This window comes from Haliotis rufescens, unplaced genomic scaffold (assembly GCF_023055435.1).
Source record: "Haliotis rufescens isolate VD_foot unplaced genomic scaffold, xgHalRufe1.0.p SCAF_7, whole genome shotgun sequence".
Classification (NCBI taxonomy): Eukaryota; Metazoa; Mollusca; class Gastropoda; order Lepetellida; family Haliotidae; genus Haliotis; species Haliotis rufescens.
The window spans coordinates 30,790,807-30,816,016 of record NW_025964361.1 but is presented as its reverse complement, the minus strand read 5'-3'; the positions used below and the strand labels follow the sequence as shown (position 1 = coordinate 30,816,016).

The 25,210-nt window shown below is 39.5% G+C and overlaps 1 protein-coding gene across 1 annotated transcript; it reads right to left on the bottom strand.

Moving 5' to 3' along the window:
- Nucleotides 1–659: 659 nt before the first annotated feature.
- Nucleotides 660–24,350, bottom strand: LOC124148094. Its single transcript, XM_046519031.2, has 6 exons — nt 24,335–24,350; nt 22,420–22,575; nt 13,129–13,328; nt 4,153–4,235; nt 3,111–3,306; nt 660–1,219 (listed from the first exon to the last, which is right to left on the bottom strand). Exons 1-6 carry the CDS (start codon nt 24,348–24,350, stop codon nt 1,103–1,105), a joined length of 768 nt encoding a protein of 255 aa, XP_046374987.2. The 3' UTR covers nt 660–1,102.
- Nucleotides 24,351–25,210: the final 860 nt, after the last annotated feature.

Sequence of the window (25,210 nt, the reverse complement as noted above, 5' to 3'; positions counted from 1 at the left end):
TGTATAAAGTGATGTATGAAGTGTTGTAGGACGTCATGTATGAAGTGATGTAGAAAATGATGTGGGACGTGATGTAGGACGTGATGTATAAAGTGATGTATGAAGTGATGTAGGACGTGATGTATGAAGTGATGTAGGACGTGATGTATGAAGTGATGTAGGACGTGATGTAGGACGTGATGTATGAAGTGATGTATGAGGTGATGTAGGACGTGATGTATGAAGTGATGTAGGACGTGATGTGGGACGTGATGTATGAAGTGATGTAGGACGTGATGTTGGACGTGATGTATGAAGTGATGTATGAGGTGATGTGGGACGTAATTTAGGACGTGATGTTGTTCGTTATGTAGTTCGTAATGTAGTTCGAGTGATTTGTTCATCAGACTTCCTGAAACACCACAGCCTGTGTATGTATTCTCCTGAGAAAAATTAATACTAAGGGCTCTGATTAGTGTACCAAAAATCCTTTTTGTTTATCACGTACATTTCTGTCACCATCGATAGTCCAATCTATATTCACGGTTAATTACAGAATAGCCTTCTTTGAAAGTCAAGACATTTATTTGGTCATCACACTTTATTCAATGACGCACATATTTCGACTGCAAGTACAACCAGCTCAGCCTTGAGTCCAGCCCAAGTGTTTAAGGGTCAAAACTAACTTTTCTTCGGATGTGATCCCTCAGTCTTAGGATGAAAAATAATTTCAGCTTTAAATATATTGTTCATTGGATGTCCTGCTGAGGCAAAGTGTAAGTGAACATCAGTAAATCGCAAAATTTTAAAGTTTATCGTGCATCGTGTCACAAGATAATATTTTAAAAAAACTTCAACCTGAATTGTTTGCCGCTTACCAAAATGTACATGTGTACAAGAACAAAATATATGTGAAAATAATAAAGAAGTACAAATGCTGTAGTTGCATTTGGTCTTAAATTAAAATGACAGCGTTGATGAAAATGTGTTTTCTTATACAAAATGTAAATAATTACAATAGGCGGTAGGTCGTTACGGGTCTTCAGCATTGTCTCTAGTCTCCCAGGGGTTTGTATCAACAAAGATGTCTCCACGTGAACAGAACAGCCCGTCGTCCAGTTTTCTATACCAGAAGGTCCACTTCTAGGATATCAACGCTAGTCAGGAATGACACCTTATTGATCTCTGTCACATCTTGGAAATACGCCATACTGAAATACTCTGATCCATCCACAGAAACCTGCATTTAAATATAAACCATATTTAAAGACCCGAAAGACAAATATACTCACACGCAAAAGAAACGCAAGTGGTTTTAAGCAAATAGGTAACAAACACGGAACCATAAATTGATACGAGTTTTAGCATGTAGTGAAGCCTGATGGTCAACAATGCCACGCCTAACTCAAATTCAGAGAAACCAGGATATCGGACGTTTGGAAGCTAGAGAGTCTGTCCAAGATGTTGCCCGTCATTTCAACGTTAACGTAACCACAATTTACCGTCTCCTGCATCGATACAATGCTACACAGACCACAGATGACCTTCCTCGGAGCGGTCGTCCTAGGGTCACCACACCTCGGCAAGATCGGCAGATTACCCGTCAACACCAGCGACATCCGTTCCTTACTGCAAGTGAAAGTGCTCGACAGACCATAGGAACACATAATCGACACATTAGCCGGGACACTGTGATCCGACGTCTCTGTTCCAACAACCTCAGATGTCGCCGACCAGCACGTCGCCCTGTTCTCCAACCACGGCATCGACAAGCACGACTTCAGTGGGCACATGGTCATCGCAATTGGCGTCATCGTGAGTGGAGGCGTGTCATCTTCTCTGATGAAAGTCGTTTTTGTGTCTCCCATGCAGACGTAAGAGTCAGAATTTGGCGGCGTCGAGGTGATCGTTTCGCTGACAGAAACGTTGTAGGAAAGGGATCCATGGGGTGGACCTAGCGTCATGATATGGGCAGGGATTGGACTTAATGCGAGACTTGGACCCATGTGCTTTCTGAATCTAGTGATCAGACCCCACCAGACTCCATTTTTTGCACAACATCAAGAACACATTTTCCAGCAGGACAACGCTCGTCCCCATGTTGCCAGAGCTACCATGGCCTTTCTGCAACAACACAACATCCGTGTTCTACCTTGGCCAGCCCTCAGGCCTGATCTGAACCCCATCGAACACTTGTGGGATGAGACTCAAAGGCGTCTGCACAATGTGCACCCAGTCCCTACTGCCTACTGCCGACGAACTACGCACAGCTGCTCTGGATGTGTGCAGGAGGATCCCTAGGGCCTTCACAAATCGTCTGATCCACGCAATGTACAGGAGATGTGTGGTAGTGGTCAATGCTAATTGTGGTCACACCAGGTATTGACTGACATTTTGGGTATTGACCCGAAACTGTGTAAGCCCTTAACATTTGAACAAAACAATTAAGCCATCTGCCTTTTAATCCATTAAACTGTCTTCAGTCAATTTTTTGTCAATCTTGCTCTATTAGTATTTCTTGTCTTTACTGTTGAAAATAAATAACATGTTAACTGCATACTCGACTTGCGTTTCTTTTGCGTGTGAGTATATATAACAGTCCCTGGTACTACATACTTGTTTGCAAGTATTGTGCGTACTGTGTTAGTGGTGTCATTACAAGTGGTCGTAATGCACTTCTTTACTATATGCAAAGCCTTATTAAAAAACTTTAAAAAACTTTAATGGTAGACATGTGGAGGACATTTCCAAATTTGACCAAATGATGTCTGATACATTCCCCTATTTTGACATGCACCATATGTTCCCGTTTGTTTTTCACAGGTGAAAAGTTGACTTGCCTTTGCACGTGTTTGTGTTTCAAAATAAAACTGAATAATTAATATTTTGCACTGGTATTGAAATTTTCGCCACAGTGCTTACAATGTTCGTATTCACAATGCAGCTTTTCCACATAAAACAAGAGAGAAAATACTCTAATTTCCGCTACATGTTACCACGCTGGATATACTATTATTATTTCAAGCATACCAATTGTGTTATGTAAAAAAACACTCCTTGTCAGCCAGTCCCAAGATGAACAGAATAAGGAATATGACTTTTTTTTAAATATCCTCCCCTGTCGTCTTCACCTGTATCTTGTCCACTCTCGTCTCCACCAGGCAGGTGGTGGTCGTGTTGATGGGGGTGAAAGGGGTACGAGTTGTATCACTTCCAACGTTCTCCCAAGCGCCACTCTGTCTTTTGTACCACATCACTTTGCCACTGCTTAGAGCCCTCATTTGGAGTGCGACGTCATTGTTACCGTAGTACATGTTGAACGTGTAACTGCAAAAACAAACACATGGCTAAGATATCGCATTGAGTGTTCACAAAACAAAGACAAATGAAACTATGATTAAGTGAGTGAGTTGGTTGGTTTTAACGCCGCTTTAAACAGTATTCCAGTTATTTCGTGGCGTGTCAGCCTAATGTGGGAGTAAAGTCCGAAGTGATGCAGGTTTCAGAGTTGAATCTAGAATTATACATAGAGATTATTAACTGAGTCGGTTTATGTATCATCTATTTGTATCAAAAACAATGATCTCTTTATCATGTTATGTTATTCTTAAAATAGTCGATGTTTAAGAAATAATTTCGCTGTATAAAGTAACTTTAGTGCCAAAATATTTCAGCCCACATTCGCCCACACTCAACACTCATATGTATTGTTTGTAGACCTATTCTACCCCGGATCTTTATGGTGCAGTGTCTTGGTCAGTTCATTCACGTTTTTAACCGGAGGGTATCTTGCTCTTACATGGTGCCCAAGGTGAGCCCAAAGGTGTCCATTAGGGTTCAGATAAGGGTTTGTCATTATGTCTTTTAATTGGATTTGGAATCATGTGCTGACGTACAAACATGTATATTATCGAAAACGCACTTCCGGAGAAGTCACTGTAGTGTGAGTTGTCCATGACGCAACAGGGTGGTGATGGAATAGCTTAAAGGCGACTTGCACCAAACATAACTATGACGCAACACTCACAACACTGTGTGTCCCTTCACCATGTCAGGATCAGCTTGTTGTGGATTCGTATCTGGGACTTACCCTTACATCACCTCTTTGTTCTTCAAATTAGTACACATCAACGACCTGAGATTTTAGTTACCAGAGATGATGATTATGCTTACATCGATCCGGTTAAGCGAGCGGTGAAGTTGATGCTTGCCCCTTCATACATGTTGCCAGGTACAGTCACAGTGAACGGCGCAATCTGAAATTAAATATCACAAAAAATGGAGATAGTTTTGCTTTCTGACACCCGCCGGGTGTACTGAATGAGTGAGTGGACGTTAATTTCCAGATGCACAATTGACTTGCCTTTGCATGTGTGTGTGATGGGTGCAACCTGTGAGTCAGGATACTCTCACCTCTCCACGAACTACTGGTATCAACTGTTTGATTGGCATTCTAGAAGTAACTAATAAGAACATACTTCTGGTTAATTGCATGTAGCGACGTTTCAATGTAGATTCTTACACCGTTATCAAGCTGGAGTGAATACAACCACCATCATCATCATTTGGGATTTTACGTCCACTTCTTGGTTCCAATTTCGTGGACGGGGCAGATGAGATGAGAAATATAAATATCTATAATAGCAATTAATTGTAAATCCTGTCCCTAAAAATAAAATTGGAGGGTTATTTATGAAATCAATCAGAAATTCAGAAAAAAATATAAAGTGTTTTGAACATAAGTATTAACTTATAAAATATATATGAATATCTAATCGGTCAGGGAAAGTAGATCACTTGAGATCATAATTATCGCCAGGGCCTGTAGGTAATGAAAATGGGTTGAAAAGTATTTTTAAAAATGTAAAAGGGGAGGCGAGCCGGCATCATGTTCGAATGAGTGCGGTGCTGATGGCCTTGACCTTGAGGGCAGCTGGTTGGATAAATGAACATATTGTTGTTAGGCTGAATACTGGAAAATTAGTGCGTGGACATCCACCAGCCAAACAACACAAACTATCCAACCAATTGAGGCAGCTACAATTATCCAAACTACACATCCAAATAATGTTACCCCAACAAATTATCCCCACTAATCTAGCAAAAGCGACAAACACCAAACGCCTCGCCATCTGCTGAAGACCAAAGAAACTAACTAAAACCTGTTTTAAACCAACTCCAACCCCAACCCCAACCACCTCAGCTACTCTGAAATTCATCCCTTTGGCCTTCTCTATTGTCTATTGACTCCAATAAATGACACATTCACTATGAACAAGTTTGCCTTCTGTCAACAAAAACCAAGATTGAGTATAAAAATATACACAATTGTGGTAGAGGTCAAATTCCCATTCTCAAATGTTGTTGTGATAGACGTTCAATACACGGGAGCACAGAGGCCCTCCTTTTGTGTAAACTGCAGCGCCGCAGCCATTCAGAATACATGCCCTTACAAAACAAAAAACAATCTTTAGGATAAACAAGCACATCACATAAGTTGACCTACCAAAACCAACTGCAATCACACCATACTATGAAATAATTGGGGACTCACAATCATACTCTAACCAAACATTAAACTATACAATAAACACCCAACCTGAAAAATCTCCTGGCACACACAATCCAAACACAGAACAGCTCCCTCACTAATTTTTACACCACATAAGCTAAACGCCTACATTAACAAAATAATAGACTTTGTCTCAGCTACCATTCTCCAAAAACATCCCACTGCTAAAATCTGCACACCCTTGGTCTCATCTCCGAACTATACCAAACATCCTTTCAAAACATTAAAACCGCCCTTAACGAACTGGATGAATAAAAAACACCATATTCTAAATGAAATTCAGCCTCTTCTCCATGGTTTTTTCTTTTGTCCACCCGATACTACCCCTTATCAAGGTGATTTAACAGTGGAAGTGCAATGCTCGCCTCTCAAATGGGCATGGATATGGGTATATTTGTCAAAATCATTATACCCACCCTAAATTTAGAAGTCCTGCAATCAACAAAGCTAGATTAACAATAATAAATATCTATCACACTTAAACTAAACCATTTACAATAACTGACTTGGCGATACTCTCCAAGTATCTAACTCCAAACATTCTCTTTAGAGGAGACCTAAATGCTCACCACCCACTGTGGGACACAGCAAATTACACAGAAAAATTTGGCAGTTGTACACAAAACGTTGCCAAAACAAAATGTTACCGAAATAATACATTAAATAACCTCAAAAGGCATAAAGCATACACTGCCCACAACCCAGTACCTTGGTGGAGCAAAGAAAAGATTGATGCATTAAAACAAAGAAAGAAGGCTCCAAATCAATCAAAGAGAGACCGTTCAGACTTACAATTGGCTAAACGTTAAAAATCAGGTCTTCAGCAACCCATGCTTGCCGTAAAAGGCCACTTAGTGGATCGGGGTGATCAGGCTCGCTGACATGGTTGATGCATGAAATTCTATCCAAAAGGCATGGATCGATGCTCATGATGTCAACCACTGGATTGTCTGGTCCAGACTAGAGTTATTATAGACGCCATCTTATAGGAGGAATAAATATGACTGCGGCGTTAAACAACAAACAAACAAACACAAAATGGTGGGAGGCATTTTCTCAAACAGTGGATAGATGAGCATAAACGAATGTGTAATGTAGTCAGAAATTACTGTAATGACATAATATTTTATGAGCGCTTCAGTGGTGTGCGGTACTTGACTTACCACACAAAACTGTTTGCTGTGGTCACAAAATAATTTAAATCTTTAGGTCACAAAGGACAACATTTGCTAGTTTATGCTTGAGACATTAAATAATCTTTTACCTGCTGGTCCCCCATCATCATATTTTATAATAATGTTAATTCTTCAAATCTTATGCTTTTCTTATTCCATAGAAACCAGACAAAATTGAGTTAATTTGGTCTGAGGAATTTCTTGGAGGGTTTAGGAGTATAGAAAAAATATATACTAGAGTAGAGACACATACGATTTTAATAGCAGCGATTTTCAAAAAGAAACTTACGTCAGTTTGATAAAATTCTAATTTTTTTTGTCTATTCGTTTCCTTTAGTTGATTCCCCAAAGGTTATTTAAATTACAGTTTGGATTTATACCTAATATTTTAAAATTGCTTGTGTGCCAGTCACGTTTGATCTCCTTGCAAAACTCAACATTACTTCCCTTCATTGTACCTATCCAGATAGTTTTAGTTTTGTCTACATATATTTTCAAGCCAGACATTTGGTTGAACTTTTTCAATGTTTCAATAGCTACACGAAGACAGTCTTCTGGTCCATTCAAAAACTTTTGAGTGTCATCCGCATATTGCCCGATTTTGTGTTCTACATCATTAAAGCGTAATTCCTTTGTTGTGAGGATTTTCTTTAATCATGCATCCTAGTATTTCCGCTACTAATAGAAATATATAAGGGGATACTGGGTCTCCCTGCCTGCATCCCCGTTCAGTAGAGAGATGTCGATTTCGTATAACACATGATGTTGTGTTGTTTATTAAAATATTCATCCATTTGATCACAGTGTGCCCAAAGACATTTTTTCTAATACTTGCAATACAAATGATTTTGAAACAGTGACAAAAGCTTTTTCGAAGTTGATTAACAAAAGAAGTCCAGGTTTGTTTACTTTTCTTGTTTCACACGAGCACACAGCAATCTTATATTTTGGTAAATACATCTTCCTGGGAGAAATCCGGTTTGGTTTTCATGCACAAGTATGTCTAATGTTGTTTTCAATCAGTGTGCAATGTGCGCATGTACTCAATATTTTGTATAATAATTTGAGTAAGGAAACTTGACGCCTTTTTTAAATTAATTTTCTGTCTTTATTGGTTTAAGTTAATTTGTTTTACAAAATGCACTAACTTTTCCACTTCGGCCCAATCAGATAAAATTATTTCCAGGAACCATAGTGGCGCCAAAAACTCTTATATGCACAAACTAAACAAACATCCTAATTGAAAATGAAATCTTTGCAATGGCCCCGGGACCTTCATCAAATAATCATAGTGCTTGTTGATGCTGAAAGTAAACAGGGCAGATTTTAAAAATGTGATGTAGGTCTTCCAGGCTATTGCAGTGAATACATATTCCATAAAAATGTTTTGTCCAAATGAGTCGAGGTAGATACATTGTGGCATTTTGTTGTTGATGTTATAATAAAAAGATTTAATCCATAAGGATTTACAATTTTGAATAAGAATTTTGAAGTTTTGAATTTTGATGTTCTTTTCTATTAATGTTTTGGCCTCGGCCTTACTGGTGTATAACTTAAGTTATGGCTAATTTGGCTGTCAGGTCTGCTGTTTGGTTTCCATGTGGGATGTGTTAGTGGCTAGGTACCAAGAGTAGCGTTATTGATTTATCTACAGATTGTAATACTGAGTTGAGATGGATGATATTATGGATTTGGTCAGGATGGATTTTTTAATGTTTGTTTTGAATGTAGGAGTTTAGTTTAAGGAGGTGTGTAAGGTATAGAGCTTGTGAGGGATTATGGTTGAGTTTTCTGAGTGTGAGTTTATTGGTGTTGTGGCATTTTGTTTGAACTGTTTCGAATATTGAGTTCTGCTGGGCCCCAGCCCGGTATGTTATATTTATTTGTTGGCGTCGAAGAGGAATAAAAAATACACCTAAAAGGATTAGAAGGGTGGCTAGGGAGGTACCAGGCCAATCAGAGCCGCCGAGATTTGGGCCATTTTTACAGGATGTGACCAGGTTAGAAATAAGGCGTGACCATATTACGTGTTGGTCAAATTCAGTTTTGATTGGAAATTGGAAAAAAAATGTCGTCTATCACGAAGTTAAAAGTGTTGGCGATAAAATGCTTCTCAGAAGGGTACCTTTTGGTGGGGGTTGGTGGGCGGGAGAGGGGGGGGGCACCAGGGTACTGGATTGTGTACTGTGTATGTTTTAGATTTGGAGATGCATTCGGAACTATTTCATGTATAATGTTAGTAAAGGTTGGGTTGAATGTGTCGGTGTCGGTGTGTTGTACCTATTTTGTGTCTATGTTGTTGACGAGTTTGGTAAACAGCTGCCAGTCTACGTTTTTGAAGGTATAATTTGCTATACAAAATTCACACAAACATAAAAAAGCGCTATATTCACACTCAAATGAAAGGGTAGTTGAAGTAGCCACCACACGTCTCAGACTCGGTTTGAATCGTGCAATGGAGTCTGTTTTAGTAGAGATTTCTTATGATCATGGAAAGGGTTTTGTCGCCTATATATTTACATTTACACACCCAGATCATATACATAAGGATTCATCTTCCGGTACGGCTGTTTTATACCACAGGACTATAACACTTAGTCTGGCTGTTGGCAACATTCGTATCTTTGGAATAACTTGGAATGGAAAGTACATTATACCTCAGTATTGATTTGACACATCGCCCGTTCTGACAAGAATGATAGAACAATCAGAATTCTTCATACACATGAATACAATACTCAGTAATGGCTGAGGACAGCATTCGGGGTTTTTTTTATAATTAGGTAGAACTTGAAATGTATAGTGCATTTACCATGCTATTCAATAATTGGTACTTTAGCCCTCCCGAAGTGATGAATAATAAAACAATTTGAAACAACCTCGGAAAATGCATTAGTAGATACTGTTAAATGTATGACATTCGACAATAATGGTCGTGGTTTTGTGATATCAATGAGCCTTTATACGTTATTGATGGAGAATTCTCTGTTCAAGTTGAATGATGCAGGACTTCTTCAGATTTCCTGCTCGAGAAAGGAGGTAATTAACCAGATGAAGATTGGTATTTTAATATAAAATGTTCTTATGGAAAGCAATACAATACAATAAGAAGTGATTGGGAACATTTTTACTGTTGTCGCATTTAATTATTCCCTGATGAATGTACAAAAATGAAGAGACGTCGGGTAAAATGCATGCAGAAAACATGCCATCATTGTCACTTGTGTGTCGCCGTATAGTGATGGGGATTTATTGCTTTATAACAGTCGTACAAATATACATAACAATAGCGCACAAGCGGCAAGCAATATGCCTGCATAGGTCAGGGAACTCAATCTGAAAGGGTGCTGTCAAACATTGGTGTGATTTTAAGGGTATAGAATTGGGATAGAAAACGAGTGATGTGAAAACTGAGCATGGTTGTGATAAGACGCATAGCGTTTTGGGACGGAATCATCACACGCGCAGTTTATTATTTGGATGATGATGATGATGATGATGATGATGATAGTGGTCTGCATATTTGCCATGTTTTTCCTGAATCTTGTCAAACACATTAGTGTCAAAAGGGACAGAAAATTCAACAATATAAATGATTGATTTGGATTTATCAAAAAGGACAACATCAGGTTTGTTGGCCTGGATATGTCTGAGGCTGTATACGGGCCTATTTCAAAGAATTTATCATTTTCGATGATACCCTCTACATATTCTTGGTCGTACCATGGATTTACCTCTGAGTCAAAACCACAAGCATGGCGAAGACGGTAATAAAATGATCGATCCACTCTATCATGTCGCTTAAGGTACTATGTTGGAGCTAAAGCTGGGCATCCACCGATGTGTTGGACAGACTCGTTAAATTCATTACATAATCTACATTTTATATTTAAAAATGATTACAGAGGTATAGAGTTTCATTAGTGGAGCAAACGCAAACACTTTTTTCCATTATTTCATATTGTCATCGGAAGCCGTTTGTAGATACATGACATAAAAGCTAAAACTCTTGTATACACAATTTACAAAACTTATCAACAGAAAAATTATCGGCAATTGTGAAGTCATTCTAGTAAAACTAGTGGAAATATAGCATTATTACAAAATATACATTTTCTTTTACCCCATTGCGCCACCTGACAGTTACATTTGCATTACTCAAATATATACATAAACAAACGCGACTGAAAAGCTTCAGGACGCAAACATGCATTTCTGCAATACGAACAGTTCCGGATCCCAAGGACCTTCACCCAGTGTGTGTCCAATTAACAATTATTCCCCTTGTCATATCCTTAAAGGGCAAGTTCACACGGAAATTAACCTTTTTTTCTTGTACTTTTTCCTCATTAAAAGTGTTAACCTAGAAGTGTCATAGACAAAAATATAAAAATATCACAATTAATTAACATATTTTTCGCATTAAAACGATTTATATTTTTCACATTTACCAAGTGTTCTATTTCCACAACAAAAACACCATGGCTTATTCCCCTTGCAATATGACGTCATTGGTGCCAATTGATAAACATTATGACGTCATCATGCTTTGTTAGAGCCGCTTCACGTGGTGTAGGTCTAGATGTGTGATTCTAGCGTCTCAGATGCAAGCCAGCATAGTGTCATGCTGAGTCACCACTGCGCCGGAGTGTGTCGTAGGCCATGTTGTTTTACCGCAAACTGGTACTTGATATCTTTTGCGTTGAGAATAGACAGGGACCCAGTTGAATTGGCACCAATTACGTCATAATCTAAGGGGGATAACTCAGGCCTGTTTAGCTCGAAAAACGAAGGCCTCATAACGGCATATCATTTTTACACTATTGTGAGCTTCCTACTTTCACTGTGAAAAAAATGAGTGTATATTTTCAAACACAGATACTAATTAATTCTAAAATTGCGTTTTGTTTAGAAAAAGAAAGAAAGTGATTTTTGCGTGTACACTTCCCCTTTAAGGTTGCATTGCTCCTATTGCATCGGCTCCTGCATACTTACAGGAACTGATATTACCATACACGCCTGCACGTTTTCTCCGATTAGATGATTAACATCTGCTAGTGGTGCCAAAGTGTCGTACCAAAACATATGGCGATTATTTCAACATGTTGGCCCATTGCTATGGAACAATCTGCCACAAGAAATCCATGAAACAGAAAATCTGACAAACTTTAATCAGACTCTCAAAACCTGCCAAGAGAGCCTTTGACGAGATCAACCATGGTCTAAGCGCATTTGAGCAGTTGATTTTTGTAAAATGCGCTGTACAAATTCTTGATATAATTTATTTGTATTTAATTTAATTTTCTTTTGGCATATAAGCAAATCTGTACGATCTATATACTGTTGGTTACATGTTATTATAAGTTGGTGGCTAGTTCAGTTTGTCGTTGCGCACCTTTGAGGTCGCCTTTTGTTGGAGTGGTCACAAAACACCAGCTTAGAGATACAGTTGTTCAGAGGACCTTTGCACATTCACTTACACCCACAAAATCTACAACAATCACGCATTTGCATACAATACATTTTTTCCATCACTCGTTACTACATGTACATAGGGTCGATATACTGTGTAGTGGTAACGTTTGTCTATTTCCGGTCAGTTAATGAAATGTGGCCGTGGATAACTAACGGATTTTGAATGAGTCCTACTCATTGTTTGCTCTGCAAAAATGAACTGCAAAAGAAGCAAATCGTAAATATCTGACAGAGTGTCTGGACATCCATAAAAAAATTAATACCAAAATGAATTGGTCATTTCTGCATGGGGATTGATCTGTGTGGAAAGAATGAGGTACTGCAGAAATGTGGTGAAAAGATGAAAAAATCGCAAAAACAGCAAGTTAACGGCGAAAACATGACACGACTGATGGGAGCCCAACGCAATAACGCCATCGGCCGTCTAAAAGCAAACAGGAGAATCATCTTCAGCTGTAGCAAGGATTTTCCACGTAGCACCAAGCACAAGACTGTGGAACCTGTATCATACACACGGGACAACACGTGAAGATGCTGGTGAAGTATTGACAATGACGCAGGGTACACTCCATTTGTGAGTGAGTGAGTTGAGTTTAACGCCGCTTTTAACAGTATTCCAGTTATATCGCGGCGTGTCAGCTTAATGTGGGAGGAAAGCCCGAAGTGATGCAGGTCTCAGACGTTTACCATTTCGGTGAAACCCACAAGCACGGGTATGGTGCTGACAAACCTAGAAACATAATCGGGGCGAACCGGGATTTGAACCCACAATCATAGGTTTCTGGCGTGCCCAAGGGACGCAACTCTGCACAGCGAATCGCGGCGCCTTAGACGACTGGGCCACCCGTGCCCCCTCCATATGTGAAATGTACTCACACGTTTAACCAGATACAAGCAGGGAGACAGAGAGACAGATTTAGTTTTTACCTGGTTAGTCCAGTGAGTTTGTTCACATGTGCCTGTTATTGTAGGCCAGAAACCATCATCATCACACAGTACTGCCCCAGGGTCGTTCGTCAACTTGTAACCGTCGTTGCAGACCACGTTCGCTGTTTCAGAGCCGTTCACGGTTGATGTGTGTATGGTGCTGTACGGCACGGGGCTGACGGGGAATGAAGGACATAGCGCTGCAAGGACGGAAAAGGGGCATTGAGGAGTGAAAGTTGTTATACCTTTTCATTTAGGAGGCACGTTTGATGTTGTAGTGACTTATGACAGTGACCTTTAGATAATCGAGTCTGTATATGCGAACCAGAGACTGATTTTGAGAGCAGGGACGGCATGAAAACGAAAACTAACACAATAACCGAGTCTGGACCAGACAATCAATTGATTGACACCATGCGCACCAATCTACGCAACTGGGACACGACGACATGCATCAACCAAGTCAGCGAGCCTGACCACCCGATCCCTTCAGTCGCAATTTACGACAAGCAAAGTCGCCTTTTACGGCAAGCATAGGTTGCCGGAGACCAATTCTAACCTGGACTTGGCGGTTTCTCATCACTCGACGGCTCTTTTATGTAATACTGTTATTTAACATTATACATAACTTTACGTCGGTGGTATATGTTAGTCTAGACAGGCAATAACATCATATCTTTGCCTTTTTCCAAATTATAGACTTAAAATATGTCATTGATAATCATTTTCATTACCAGTACTGTTTATATTCTATCAAAATAATGTCCGTCCCATTCTTCTTTGCTTTGTTTGTTTGTTGTTTAACGCCACACTCAGCAATATTTTAGCTATATGACGGCGGTCTGCACCAGACAATCAATTGATTGACATCATGCGCACCGATCCTCGCAATTGGGATACGATGACATACATCAGCAATGCCAGCGAGCTTGACAAGCCGATCCCTTTAGTCTTCACGGGTTCTTAGCAACAATGCGTAAAATAAATGTAGTACTTAGGACTGCGCCATTGGCGTATTGTGTCTCATTAGGCCTTCCCGTTGCCGTCGCTTGCTATGCAGCAACTGTTTTCTTGTTTACAGAAACAACACGGAGAGAGCACACCCACAGGGTGATAATCATTTATGTAAAGCTGCATGTACGCCCAACAACTTACATGTATGCCCAACGACTTTGTATGGCTGGAATGCAATCATATCTGTCCTATTTCCTATTTTAATAAAATGGAAGTTCGAATTTCCATATTCTTAGCAATAATGCGTAAATGAATGTAGTACTTAGGGCTGTGCAATTGGCGTATTGTGTCTCATTTGGCCTTCCCGTTGCCGTCGCCATCGCTTCCTATGCAGCAACTGTTTTCTTGTTTACAGAACCAACACGGAGAGAGCACACCCACAGGGTGACAATCATTTATGTAAAGCTACATGTACGCCCAACGACTTTGAATGGCTTGAATGCAATCATATCTGTCGTATTTCCTATTCAAATAAAATGGAAAAAACGAGCCACATTATCTAGAATTTTACCTACAATTTATAAAAATATTCCAGCAATATCACGACGGAGTCACCATAAATGGACTTCACTCATTGTATCCATGTGGGGAATCAAGATCGGGCCTTCAAGCGTGACGAGAGAACGCTTGTCACTGGGATAACAGTTTAGACACAGCTCCAAGCCCCGCTGTTTCATATACGATGTTGTTGTTTATTTATGTTGGATTTTACTGATTGTTTGTATTGACTTTTCTTCACGTGAAGTTGTTTCAGACCATGAGTCCATTGCCCAGTTATGGTGTATTCCTCTTATTCAGATAGATAGACACTTGGTTATTTATACCCCCCTCCACCCCCCAAGTACATACGAAGATGTACAGAGCAGCTCACGTACACGTAGAGTTAGGAGGGACAACACCCCCAACCCCACCACCAACCTCCTCATATGAAATATGTTACCTCAAAGTATTCACAAGCAGGTTTTGGCTGTGAAACGTACATTTCCTTGTATTAAAAGACACTGTTTATCACCCGTCTTTCACATTATTTGGTTTATTTGTTGTTTAACGCCGCACTCAGCAATATTCCAGCTATATGACGGCGGTCTGAAGATAATCGAGTCTGGACCACACAAACCAGTGATTGACATCATGAGCACCGATCCACGCAATTGGGATACGATGACATGTATGAACCATGTCAGCGAGTCTGACCACACTGTTACCTGTTCTAGCTTCTGATATCCTTAACAATTCATTCCAACCAGTAGAAAAGCCGTTTATCACATGTTTGTCTTGCAATGAATAATATAATGCATATTAAATAAAACAATGATGCAACTCTAACAAAACATCGGATTACAGCGATCTCAAATTAAAATTAAGTTCTTCATGATCATACACTTCTTTCACTGCAACTTGACAAAACTTATACTCTGCTTGAATAACCGTGAGAACTGACAGATCTGTGCATCATTTGACAATTAACCTAAAACTATTACACGACAGTGAGTGAGTGAGTGAGTGAATATAGCAATATTCCTGCAATATCACGGCGGGGGACACCAGAAATGGACTTCATTGTACCCATGTCGGAAATCGAACCCGGGTCTGCAGCGTGACGAGCGAACGCTTTAACCACTAGGCTACCCGACCGCCCTTTATTACACGACAGAGAATGTTATGTCCGTATATGATTTAGCATGCTTTGTAACAACCCTTAATGTAAAAAATACTCTCAATGTAAAAATATTTTACATCAAGGGTTTCGGGTTCACCATTGTTACAACTCTTAATGTAAAAGATACTCTTAATGTATACTCACACGCAAAAGAAACGCAAGTGGTTTTAAGCAAATAGGTAACAAACACGGAACCATAAATTGATACGCGTTTTAGCATGTAGTGAAGCCTGGGGTGTTCTCAATATTTGTGGTTGCATTTTGGAAGCCCCGAGTAAAAACGCAACATAAAAAACGAATCGCCAAAACGCACCATTTCAATGAATATGTGGGTATCATGCACCCATTTCTCGCGAAATCGAAAATGCACGAACTGTCACGAACTGTAGTGGGTATAAAACTGTGGCCGATTCTTGGACCTACCACTCCTTGGTCAACAATGCCACGCCTAACTCAAATTCAGAGAAACCAGGATATCGGACGTTTGGAAGCTGGAGAGTCTGTCCAAGATGTTGCCCGTTATTTCAAATTTAACATAACCACAATTTACCGTCTCCTGCATCGATACAATGCTACACAGACCACAAATGACCTTCCTCGGATCGGTCGTCCTAGGGTCACCACACCTCGGCAAGATAGGCAGATTACCCGTCAACACCAGCGACATCCGTTCCTAACTGCAAGTGTAAGTGCTCGACAGACCATAGGAACACATAATCGACACATTAGGCGGGACACTGTCGTCCTGTTCCCCAACCACGGCATCGACAAGCACGACTTCAGTGGGCACAGGGTCATCGCAATTGGCGTCATCGTGAGTGGAGGCGTTTCATCTTCTCTGATGAAAGTCGCTTTTGTGTCTCCAATGCAGACGTAAGAGTCAGAATTTGGCGGCGTCGATGTGATCGTTTCGCTGACAGAAACGTTGTGGAAAGGGATCCATGGGGTGGACCTAGCGTCATGATATGGGCAGGGATTGGACTTAATTCGAGACTTGGACCCATGTGCTTTCTGAATCTTGGTCAAGGTCGGGAACACGGCGTCACTGCTCAGCGGTATATCGTCCAAGTGATCAGACCCAACGTCGTTTCATTTTTTGCACAACATCAACAACACATTTTCCAGCAGGACAACGCTCGCCCCCATGTTGCCAGAGCTACCATGGCCTTTCTGCAACAACACAAGGCCAGCCCTCAGGCCTGATCTGAACCCCATCGAACACTTGTGGTATGAGGTTCAAAGGTGTCTGCACAATGTGCGCCCAGTCCCTACAACTGCCGATGAACTACGCACAGCTGCTCTGAATGTGTGCAGGAGTATCCCTAGGGCCTTCACAAATCGTCTGATCCACTCAATGTACAGGAGATGTGTGGCAGTGTTTAAATTTTTGTCAGTCTTGCCCTATTAGTATTTCTTGTCTTTACTGTTGAAAATGAATAACATGTATACTGTATACTCTACTTGCGTTTCTTTTGCGTGTGAGTATATTTTTGATATTAAGTGAAAGTTAATAATCTTTTTTACGTTGAGGCTTATCACTATAAAATAATGTTTATCGAACTTTCATGAAACATCGCAGATTTAATTGACCGTTACTTTGTCTGGATGTGCAAATGACTAATCATTTTTAGATTCCTTCTCTACAACGACCACCTCGTTGTTATATTCAGGCTTCATAAAAGGGTTTATGGCCCCTAACCGGTCCATTAACAGAGTTTTAGGCATAAAACAATTGACATTTTGTTGCAGTATTACGGATATGACAGTTAAGCATACACCAGAATCATATGCTATAACAAACGACAGGAATTCCAATGCAATGATGTTTGGTTAAAACAAACGTAGATTTCCCAAGTACTGTGCCGAGTCAAATATAGCCACTTGAAGTTTACAGGTTTCGGACATGAAGTCTATTCCTTTCCTATAGCAGTTTAGTATATCCTGAAGTAAGACCATTGTTGATTGAAATTAGCGAAAAAGAACATTAGGAATACGGCCTGCAGAGTATTTCATGTCAGTTGGGAACCGACCATTCGATCTTGGGGGGGGGGGGGGGGGGGGGGAGCTGTCATAAGCTCACTACGGAACTTCTTACCAGGCGAGCTGTAAATCTTTCGACATGTTTTATGAATAGATCGTATTGGATTGTGAATAGATTTCGTATTTGGAAGGACTTGTTCGGAAAGTTATTTTCTGCGGACTGAGCGACAGACAGGCTGACACACTGATTCCATTATACCCCCTTCGTTGCGGGGCTACAATGAACTAATAATCTAATGAAATGATATTCACGAGGGTTTTCAAAAGGAATTCATAAATAGATATTTACACATTTAGATGTTTGAGACCTGTAAATTACAAAATGGCGACCGTGAGACCATCTTGGATTTCTGAATGAGGTTATGTTACTGTATGTTGTGCTGATCATCCACACCTAGTTTCATAAAGAGCACTTATTAGTATGGTAAAATAGTCTTAAATAGGGTTAACTATCCACATTTCGACCAATCAGAGGACTCCATTCCGTTGCTATTGTAATAAAATGTGCTTTGTGCGCAAAAATATATCTAAATATCCCTTTTAACAAAATCGAACAACTTAATGTCGACTAATCAGATGCCTCGATTATATTGCCATGATGGTAAGAAACCTCTTCGGTTGAGCCCTGAAATACGTTGTATCTAAATACCAAATTTGAACGAAATCTCTGAATATCGATTAATAAGCTCTGCAGATGCCATTTCCGTTTCCATGGAAGCAAGGTAGTAACGTAAATAAAGTCATATTGTATAGTGTCCCTAGATACACCTTTGTACCAAGATTTAACAAAATCGTCAGTTATGACCCATAAACAAAACCTGTAAATAACGACCAGGTTGTCGTAGATGAGAGGTTGTTGGAATATGAAAGGTGTAGTGTACTTACACAAGTTCAATGGCTCATCTTTTTTTTGTTCCTGAATAAACGCGCACAGTTGAAGGAAGCTATTACGAATAATTAGTCTTCACTTTATTCAGTACTTGTAGGCCACGGGCCCTTTTGTACAAACGAAATACAATTTAGGTGCAAACAGTATAAAATACAACACATACCTTTGCAGTTTTTGTTGTTGAAAAAGCAGTTTTCACATAATTGCATATTATCAAAGTTGGAGTACTTGTGTTCTTACAGCATTGGCGTAAAACAAGTACTTTTCTGTATTCATATTGATAATAGGGTCTTGCGATGACAGTAGTGTATTAAACTTCGGAATATTTTGAAAGACGTAAAAACTTAGCCTCAGATGGCTATAACATATATATGTGATATTCATTTTCGATATGGTTTAGGTTACAAACTTTACATTTTCTAAATTCACGAGGAATATTGAGCTGAACAGAAAACGAGTCCTGAATTTATTTACAGTTATACTACTCAAATAGTTCTCACATGAAATGGATGTTTGTGCATAATAAGCCATTTGGTTTTTTTCGCATAGATAACTATGCCAATCCTGAACAAAAGGTTTTTGACGTAAAATATTTTAAAACGCGGTTTTATTACCACATGTTTGCAAGTACCAGACATCACCAAATCCTAATCTGAAAGTAACAAACTTCAGTTTCGTTACCCAATTTACGTGGTCTTGTTCATCGTAGAACCGCAACATATTGTAACATTTTTGGGGGTAAACGAGATGCCTGCATATTATAAAGAGACAGCCAATATTTGACACATTTCAAAACAGCGAGCGACTGAATAGAACATCTGCCAGACTCGGTTCTTTGTCACTGAACCCCCAAATTTCAGCCCCGTATAATATTATGGGTGTTATATTTGTATCAAAACATTTGAAGTAAAAGTGAGGCGAGTATGGTTTCAAGGAATGTATACTAATTAACAGGACCATGAACAGCGTTATTGCCTCAATTGGAATATTATTTAAGCATTCGACCTCAGTAATATATTGGGGCGGTAGGGTAGCCTAGTGGTTAAAGCGTTCGCTCGTCACGCCGAAGACCCGGGTTCAATTCCCGACATGGGTACAATGTGTGAAGCCCATTTCTGGTGTCCCCCGCCGTGATATTGCTGGAATATTGCTTAAAGCGGCGTAAAACCATACTCACTCACTCACTCAGTAATATATTGCTAAAATACAAGCCAAGATAACTGTATCCAGTAACTTCTTCATACGCATTTCTATCATAATACCATTTTTCATAATGTGATAAACCTCCCCTATTTTGAATAACAACTATTTTAAATTTGTTTTCGATAGATTGACTGGCATTTCCCATTTACAACAGTCATCATGCAAGATATTCAGCTCCATTTGTACGTTGTTGACAGTATTGCCAAACATAATAAGGTCTTCCGCAAATAGAAGTAGAAAATATAAATAAATTCCGGATGTAACTTAACACCAAAACGACAATTTTATTCCATTTTGTAACCAATTCGTTAATGAAAAAACTGAAACAAAATGGGACATTGTGCAAACTAGTCCTTCTTGATTCCACCAAGTTATCTGTATTCATTGCAAACTTTGTTTTTCTTAATAAGGTATGAGTTATCTCTAGTTTCTTCTGAACGCATTTACATAATGGCACCGTTCATGTTTTTTACAGAGACATTCGTCATCATCGGGGAACATGTCACTCGATGCTAAACCATAATCTATCACACTACACCCTAAATGTCCATTAGGGGGCACGGGTGGCCCAGTCGTCTTAGGCGCCGCGATTTGCTGTGCAGATTTGCGTCCCTTGGGCACGGAAGAAACCTATGATTGTGGGTTCGAATCCCGGTTCGCCCCGATTATATTTGTCAGCACCATACCCGTGCTCGTAGGTTTCACCGAAGTGGTAAACGTCTGATGCCTGCATCACTTCGGGATTTCCTCCCACATTAAGCTGACACGCCGTGATATAACTGGAATCCCGTTAAAAGCGCCTTGAATCCAACTCACGCACTCACAAAATGCCCAATAAATGTTCAGTCACCGATTTGATTGTCAGTTCCAAATCTTCCATTCACAATATGTATGTTCAGAATTGAACTCATTTCCAAAAGTGTTTTTCCAAAGTAATTTATCATATGTATATCTTTCAAATTCTGTAAAAAATCTCAAAGTGTGTAAAAAGATCTACTAATAAATAATTATTACTTTCAACATGGTGAATAACAGCGTTCGCCACATAGTCCCGCGTCAAACCGGTTCTACTGTTCATGTACAATGGATCTGTGAAGATCCGGGCTAGAATAGGTCTTCAGCAACCCATTCTTGCCGTAAAAGGCGACTATGCTTGTCGTAAGAGGCAACAACCGGGATCGGGAGGTCAGACTCGCTGACTTGGTTTATGCATGTCATCATATCCCAAATGCGTGGATCGATGCTCATGATGTCGACCACTGGATTGTCTGGTCAAGACTCGATTATTTACAGACCACCGCGTTAAACAACAGGCAAACAAACAAACCCAAGTACAATGATAGAAGCAGCTGGGTCCTCTTCCAGTGTACTCAATAAAAAATACAGCAAAATCTCTACCCCATTTTGTCTATCTTTGTTATTATTACCAGGTCGATCTCTCCGTCTGGATATATGTAAACACACATAATGTAGATCTACTGAAACCAAACATACTTTTATCCAACAGAATAGTAATAGCATGTTATCTATATCGAAAATCAATTACACGTCTTACCAGTGAATATTTTATCAAAAGTATTCCTCCCGAATACCTCCCGAACTTGGACCTTTTGTGGCTTGTAAACAAAAAAGTTTATATTCTGGAAAAATGTCACTTAAGTAATTTTCTTTTGTCTATGTTTCATATAAAGCAACAATGTCATGTTCAGATACAAAAGAAACAAAGCCAATGTCGGACAGTTTGATGGTTAAATCTTCTATATTCCTTGCAATGTAAGACATGCTTTTGCATAACCTTCGACCTTGACGGCAGCATCCGCTCCTAATCCACAGTTGCGACTGGAGCCGACAACTGATGCTCATAACCTTCCAGAGTAGAACCTGGCATGTCCTCAATAACAAGCCTGCCATTCTTACAATAGTCCCTCTTCAGATCTGAACAAAGTCAGTTTCTCACGCTGTCGCTTATTACGAATAATTGCAAGAAACCGAGCAAAAGCAATAAAAAACGTGAACAAAAAGAATCCTATATTTCCAATCAAACTTTGTTTATGAGAATATTTTACATTAAGGGGCGATATGTACGATATTAACCCTTAATGTAAAAACAATATTTTTTACTTTAAGGGTTGCGGGTTGTTACTCTTAATGTAAATGTTTTTACATTAAGAGTGAACACGTAACCCTTAATGTAACAATTTTTACATTAAGAGTAATTTTTAAATTAAGGGTTGTAACAATGCTTAACAAACATAGGTTTCTGGACAAATCTCTGACTTGTTGAAAGGAGGTTGATGCAGAGCATTTATGTAGAACCGTCAGTACTTACAGACGTATTTAACAGAAACTTACTGCCTGTATATAGTTAACCGTGACCATACAGACATAGCCAGATTACATATAACTCATTACAGAAATGAGTCTTGCGACATGTTGCTCATGGCTTCTAAAACGGTTTCATTTATCAAAAAACGTCAACACTTACGTCTGAAGTACACATCTCCCGCCGAAGGTTGAAGCTCCGTGGCTCGGAACAAGTAGGAATGGAGGCGGCATGTGGAGGAGCCTTCATTGTAGAAGAAACACAAACACCCAACAGTCTTAGAACAAGAAAGCGCACATGCTAGTTGTTGCTTCGCGTCTGCAGTTAACAAACTGTTGACACTTACTGAATTAGACACTGCTTCTTGTCGGAAAAACTTAACAATATCACAAGCAGAAATATCATTTTCCAAAAACAAAATTACAAATATGCAACATATGTATAGAAACCAAGCCATGATGTCCATTGTCAAATGTTCGGGATTCCCCGGGACGGACGAAGTGTTCAATCCCGGGCTTAGAGGCGGCTCGTTCAGACTGAAAGATTGACGCATGTTTATTGGGACACCCATGGTAATATTGATTCAGTGTTGTCAACGCAATCCAGAACAACGGTCCGTTAGAGGGAAGCAGTATTTATCTTAGCGACTTTATCTAAAGGAAATTATCACAAAAGGGTACCAAACATTTTCACAGGTTTTTCGCAATCTTTGAAATAGCAAAATACTTGGACATTGTTTGATAATATGGAGTCTCGTTTGAATATAAAACGTCAAAGCTAGAGAATATTAAGTCTCGATTATCCGCCGATCGATTATCCTCCGAAACAGATTCTATTGGGCAAAGAAGGCAAAGTAGCGGTGGCCATTATATGAATGTGTCACTGAAAATCAGTGATGACACCAGGTGTTCGCACAAAGTTTAAGAATTTGCTTCAAATGAATTTACAAATTTATGCCGAAACTGTAAGATCTTAGAATCCTTGTCCGCAAGCTGGGAATTTGTCTGTATCACACGAATAAAATAAATGTACATGCCGAACGCAGTAACAGATCGTATTGATATCAGGAACGGTTTCTGCACACGAAGTTGACATTTGGCATTCCAATTATGCACACGAAGTTGTATCATTTTTTAAAGGGAACATGTACTTTTATTGACTATTATGAACCCAACATATACACCTGCGCTATGAAAGGTACCATAAATCATTAAATCATTTCCATGTAGAAATAAGAATGTATGAACTATCTGGTTCAACAAGTTCGTACACAATTTCTTAAATAAAACGACAAAACGAAATGGGTGAGTATGCTCTGCGGTAGGTGTACTTTAAAATGACGAGTATATCACATGGCCATCTAAAGTCCATGTAAGTACAGACTGACCAGCTTTTATTTGTGGTAATACGCAACGACAATTTTAGACTACTATGCAGTTTGAATTGTCAAATGGCAGTCAGTGAAAGACAGATGGCGACGTTAGCCATAAAGTGTGCATTTTTTAATATGCATGGTAGAATTTATATAAGCTAGAGGAATGTATCATGAATTATGTGTTTTGCTGACCATTGTGCAAAATAATTGCACTTTTAGCGTTTTCTAGACAAAATTCAAACAGGATAACATTAGGATACTTCCGACATGCAACAAGCACAATGTTGTAATGTTTCGGTTTAGTGCTGACAAACCAAGAAAGATAAGGTACTTTGATGATCAGTCTTTAGATACCTTGTATAACTCCGCACCTACTAGTGGTGTCCCATCCTAGTCGGCCTGTGTGTTTATCGGACGCCTATTCACAAGATCAATACGCACAGATACTCTCCATGTTGAGTCACATGCATACAAAACTGTCAAACCTCGACACTACTGAGTCATCTATAGCACACATTAACGCAAAACTATTCAAACTTGAACACAAAGTATATAAGTAGATCATTTGAAATAAAAAATGACTGATCAGGAGGGATGTGTGAATTTCGTTATTCAGAGCTTCGACGACACCATTGAAAGAGATATAACATCACTTAAGGATAGACGAACCAGTCATCCTAAACCTGCAGCAGGAGAACTTACATCTGTAGGGAAACATCTAGTTGATCCAAAGTGTCGTGCCATGTGTGACAACTTAACAAATACTCAAGAATCTGAAAGCCAGTCTAGTCTCTTAGATGGTGTGAGCAGCCACTGCGGCAGTTCATCACTAAGAAATTTAAAATGGAGAGTGTTCACCTGAAATGTGAACGGGTACACCGCATATGACCACAACGTAAACCTACATAACATAGACATAACCCAAAAACCCCGACCACTAATTGCTGACTTCATCTACACACTTGCAGAAGATGCGGTTAAGGGGCGGACAAGGAGCTATTTAAAGGGAGATGACCACATCTTTGAGCAGTTCGCGGAGGTGAGCTCTTACAGGAAATACGTACTCATGCCACGTCTCAGGGAGGCTAAATCACAGAACAAGAGATCAACGTTGATAAACTTGACATAGAGAACCCCCTTCAGAAAGTACCACCACCCCAATACCGTCCCAGACTCTTGTATATTCCCTTATAACTTTCATGAGTTTAGTTCTATTAGCTTAGAATCTGAATGTACTTCCCACTAATATATTTCATGCACTGTGTATTTCATGAGTTTAGTTCTATTAGCTTAGAATCTAAATGTATTTCCCACTAATATTGCATGCACTGTGTATTTATCCGTTCAGACAAATGTATGTTCCCAAGAACATTTTAGTTCAAATGAATGTGACTTAAGAAACAGATTTAAATTATCCCGAGTGCGTATGGCTTCTTTGCAACCATGATGTTATTGGGTTACAAGATACCAAAACCGAAAGTCAAGATGATGTCAGTATTCATTGATACCTATTATTCCTACATCACGCCGTGTTAAACCCAACTCACTACCTATTCCTACATCCAGGAAGGAAGCCCC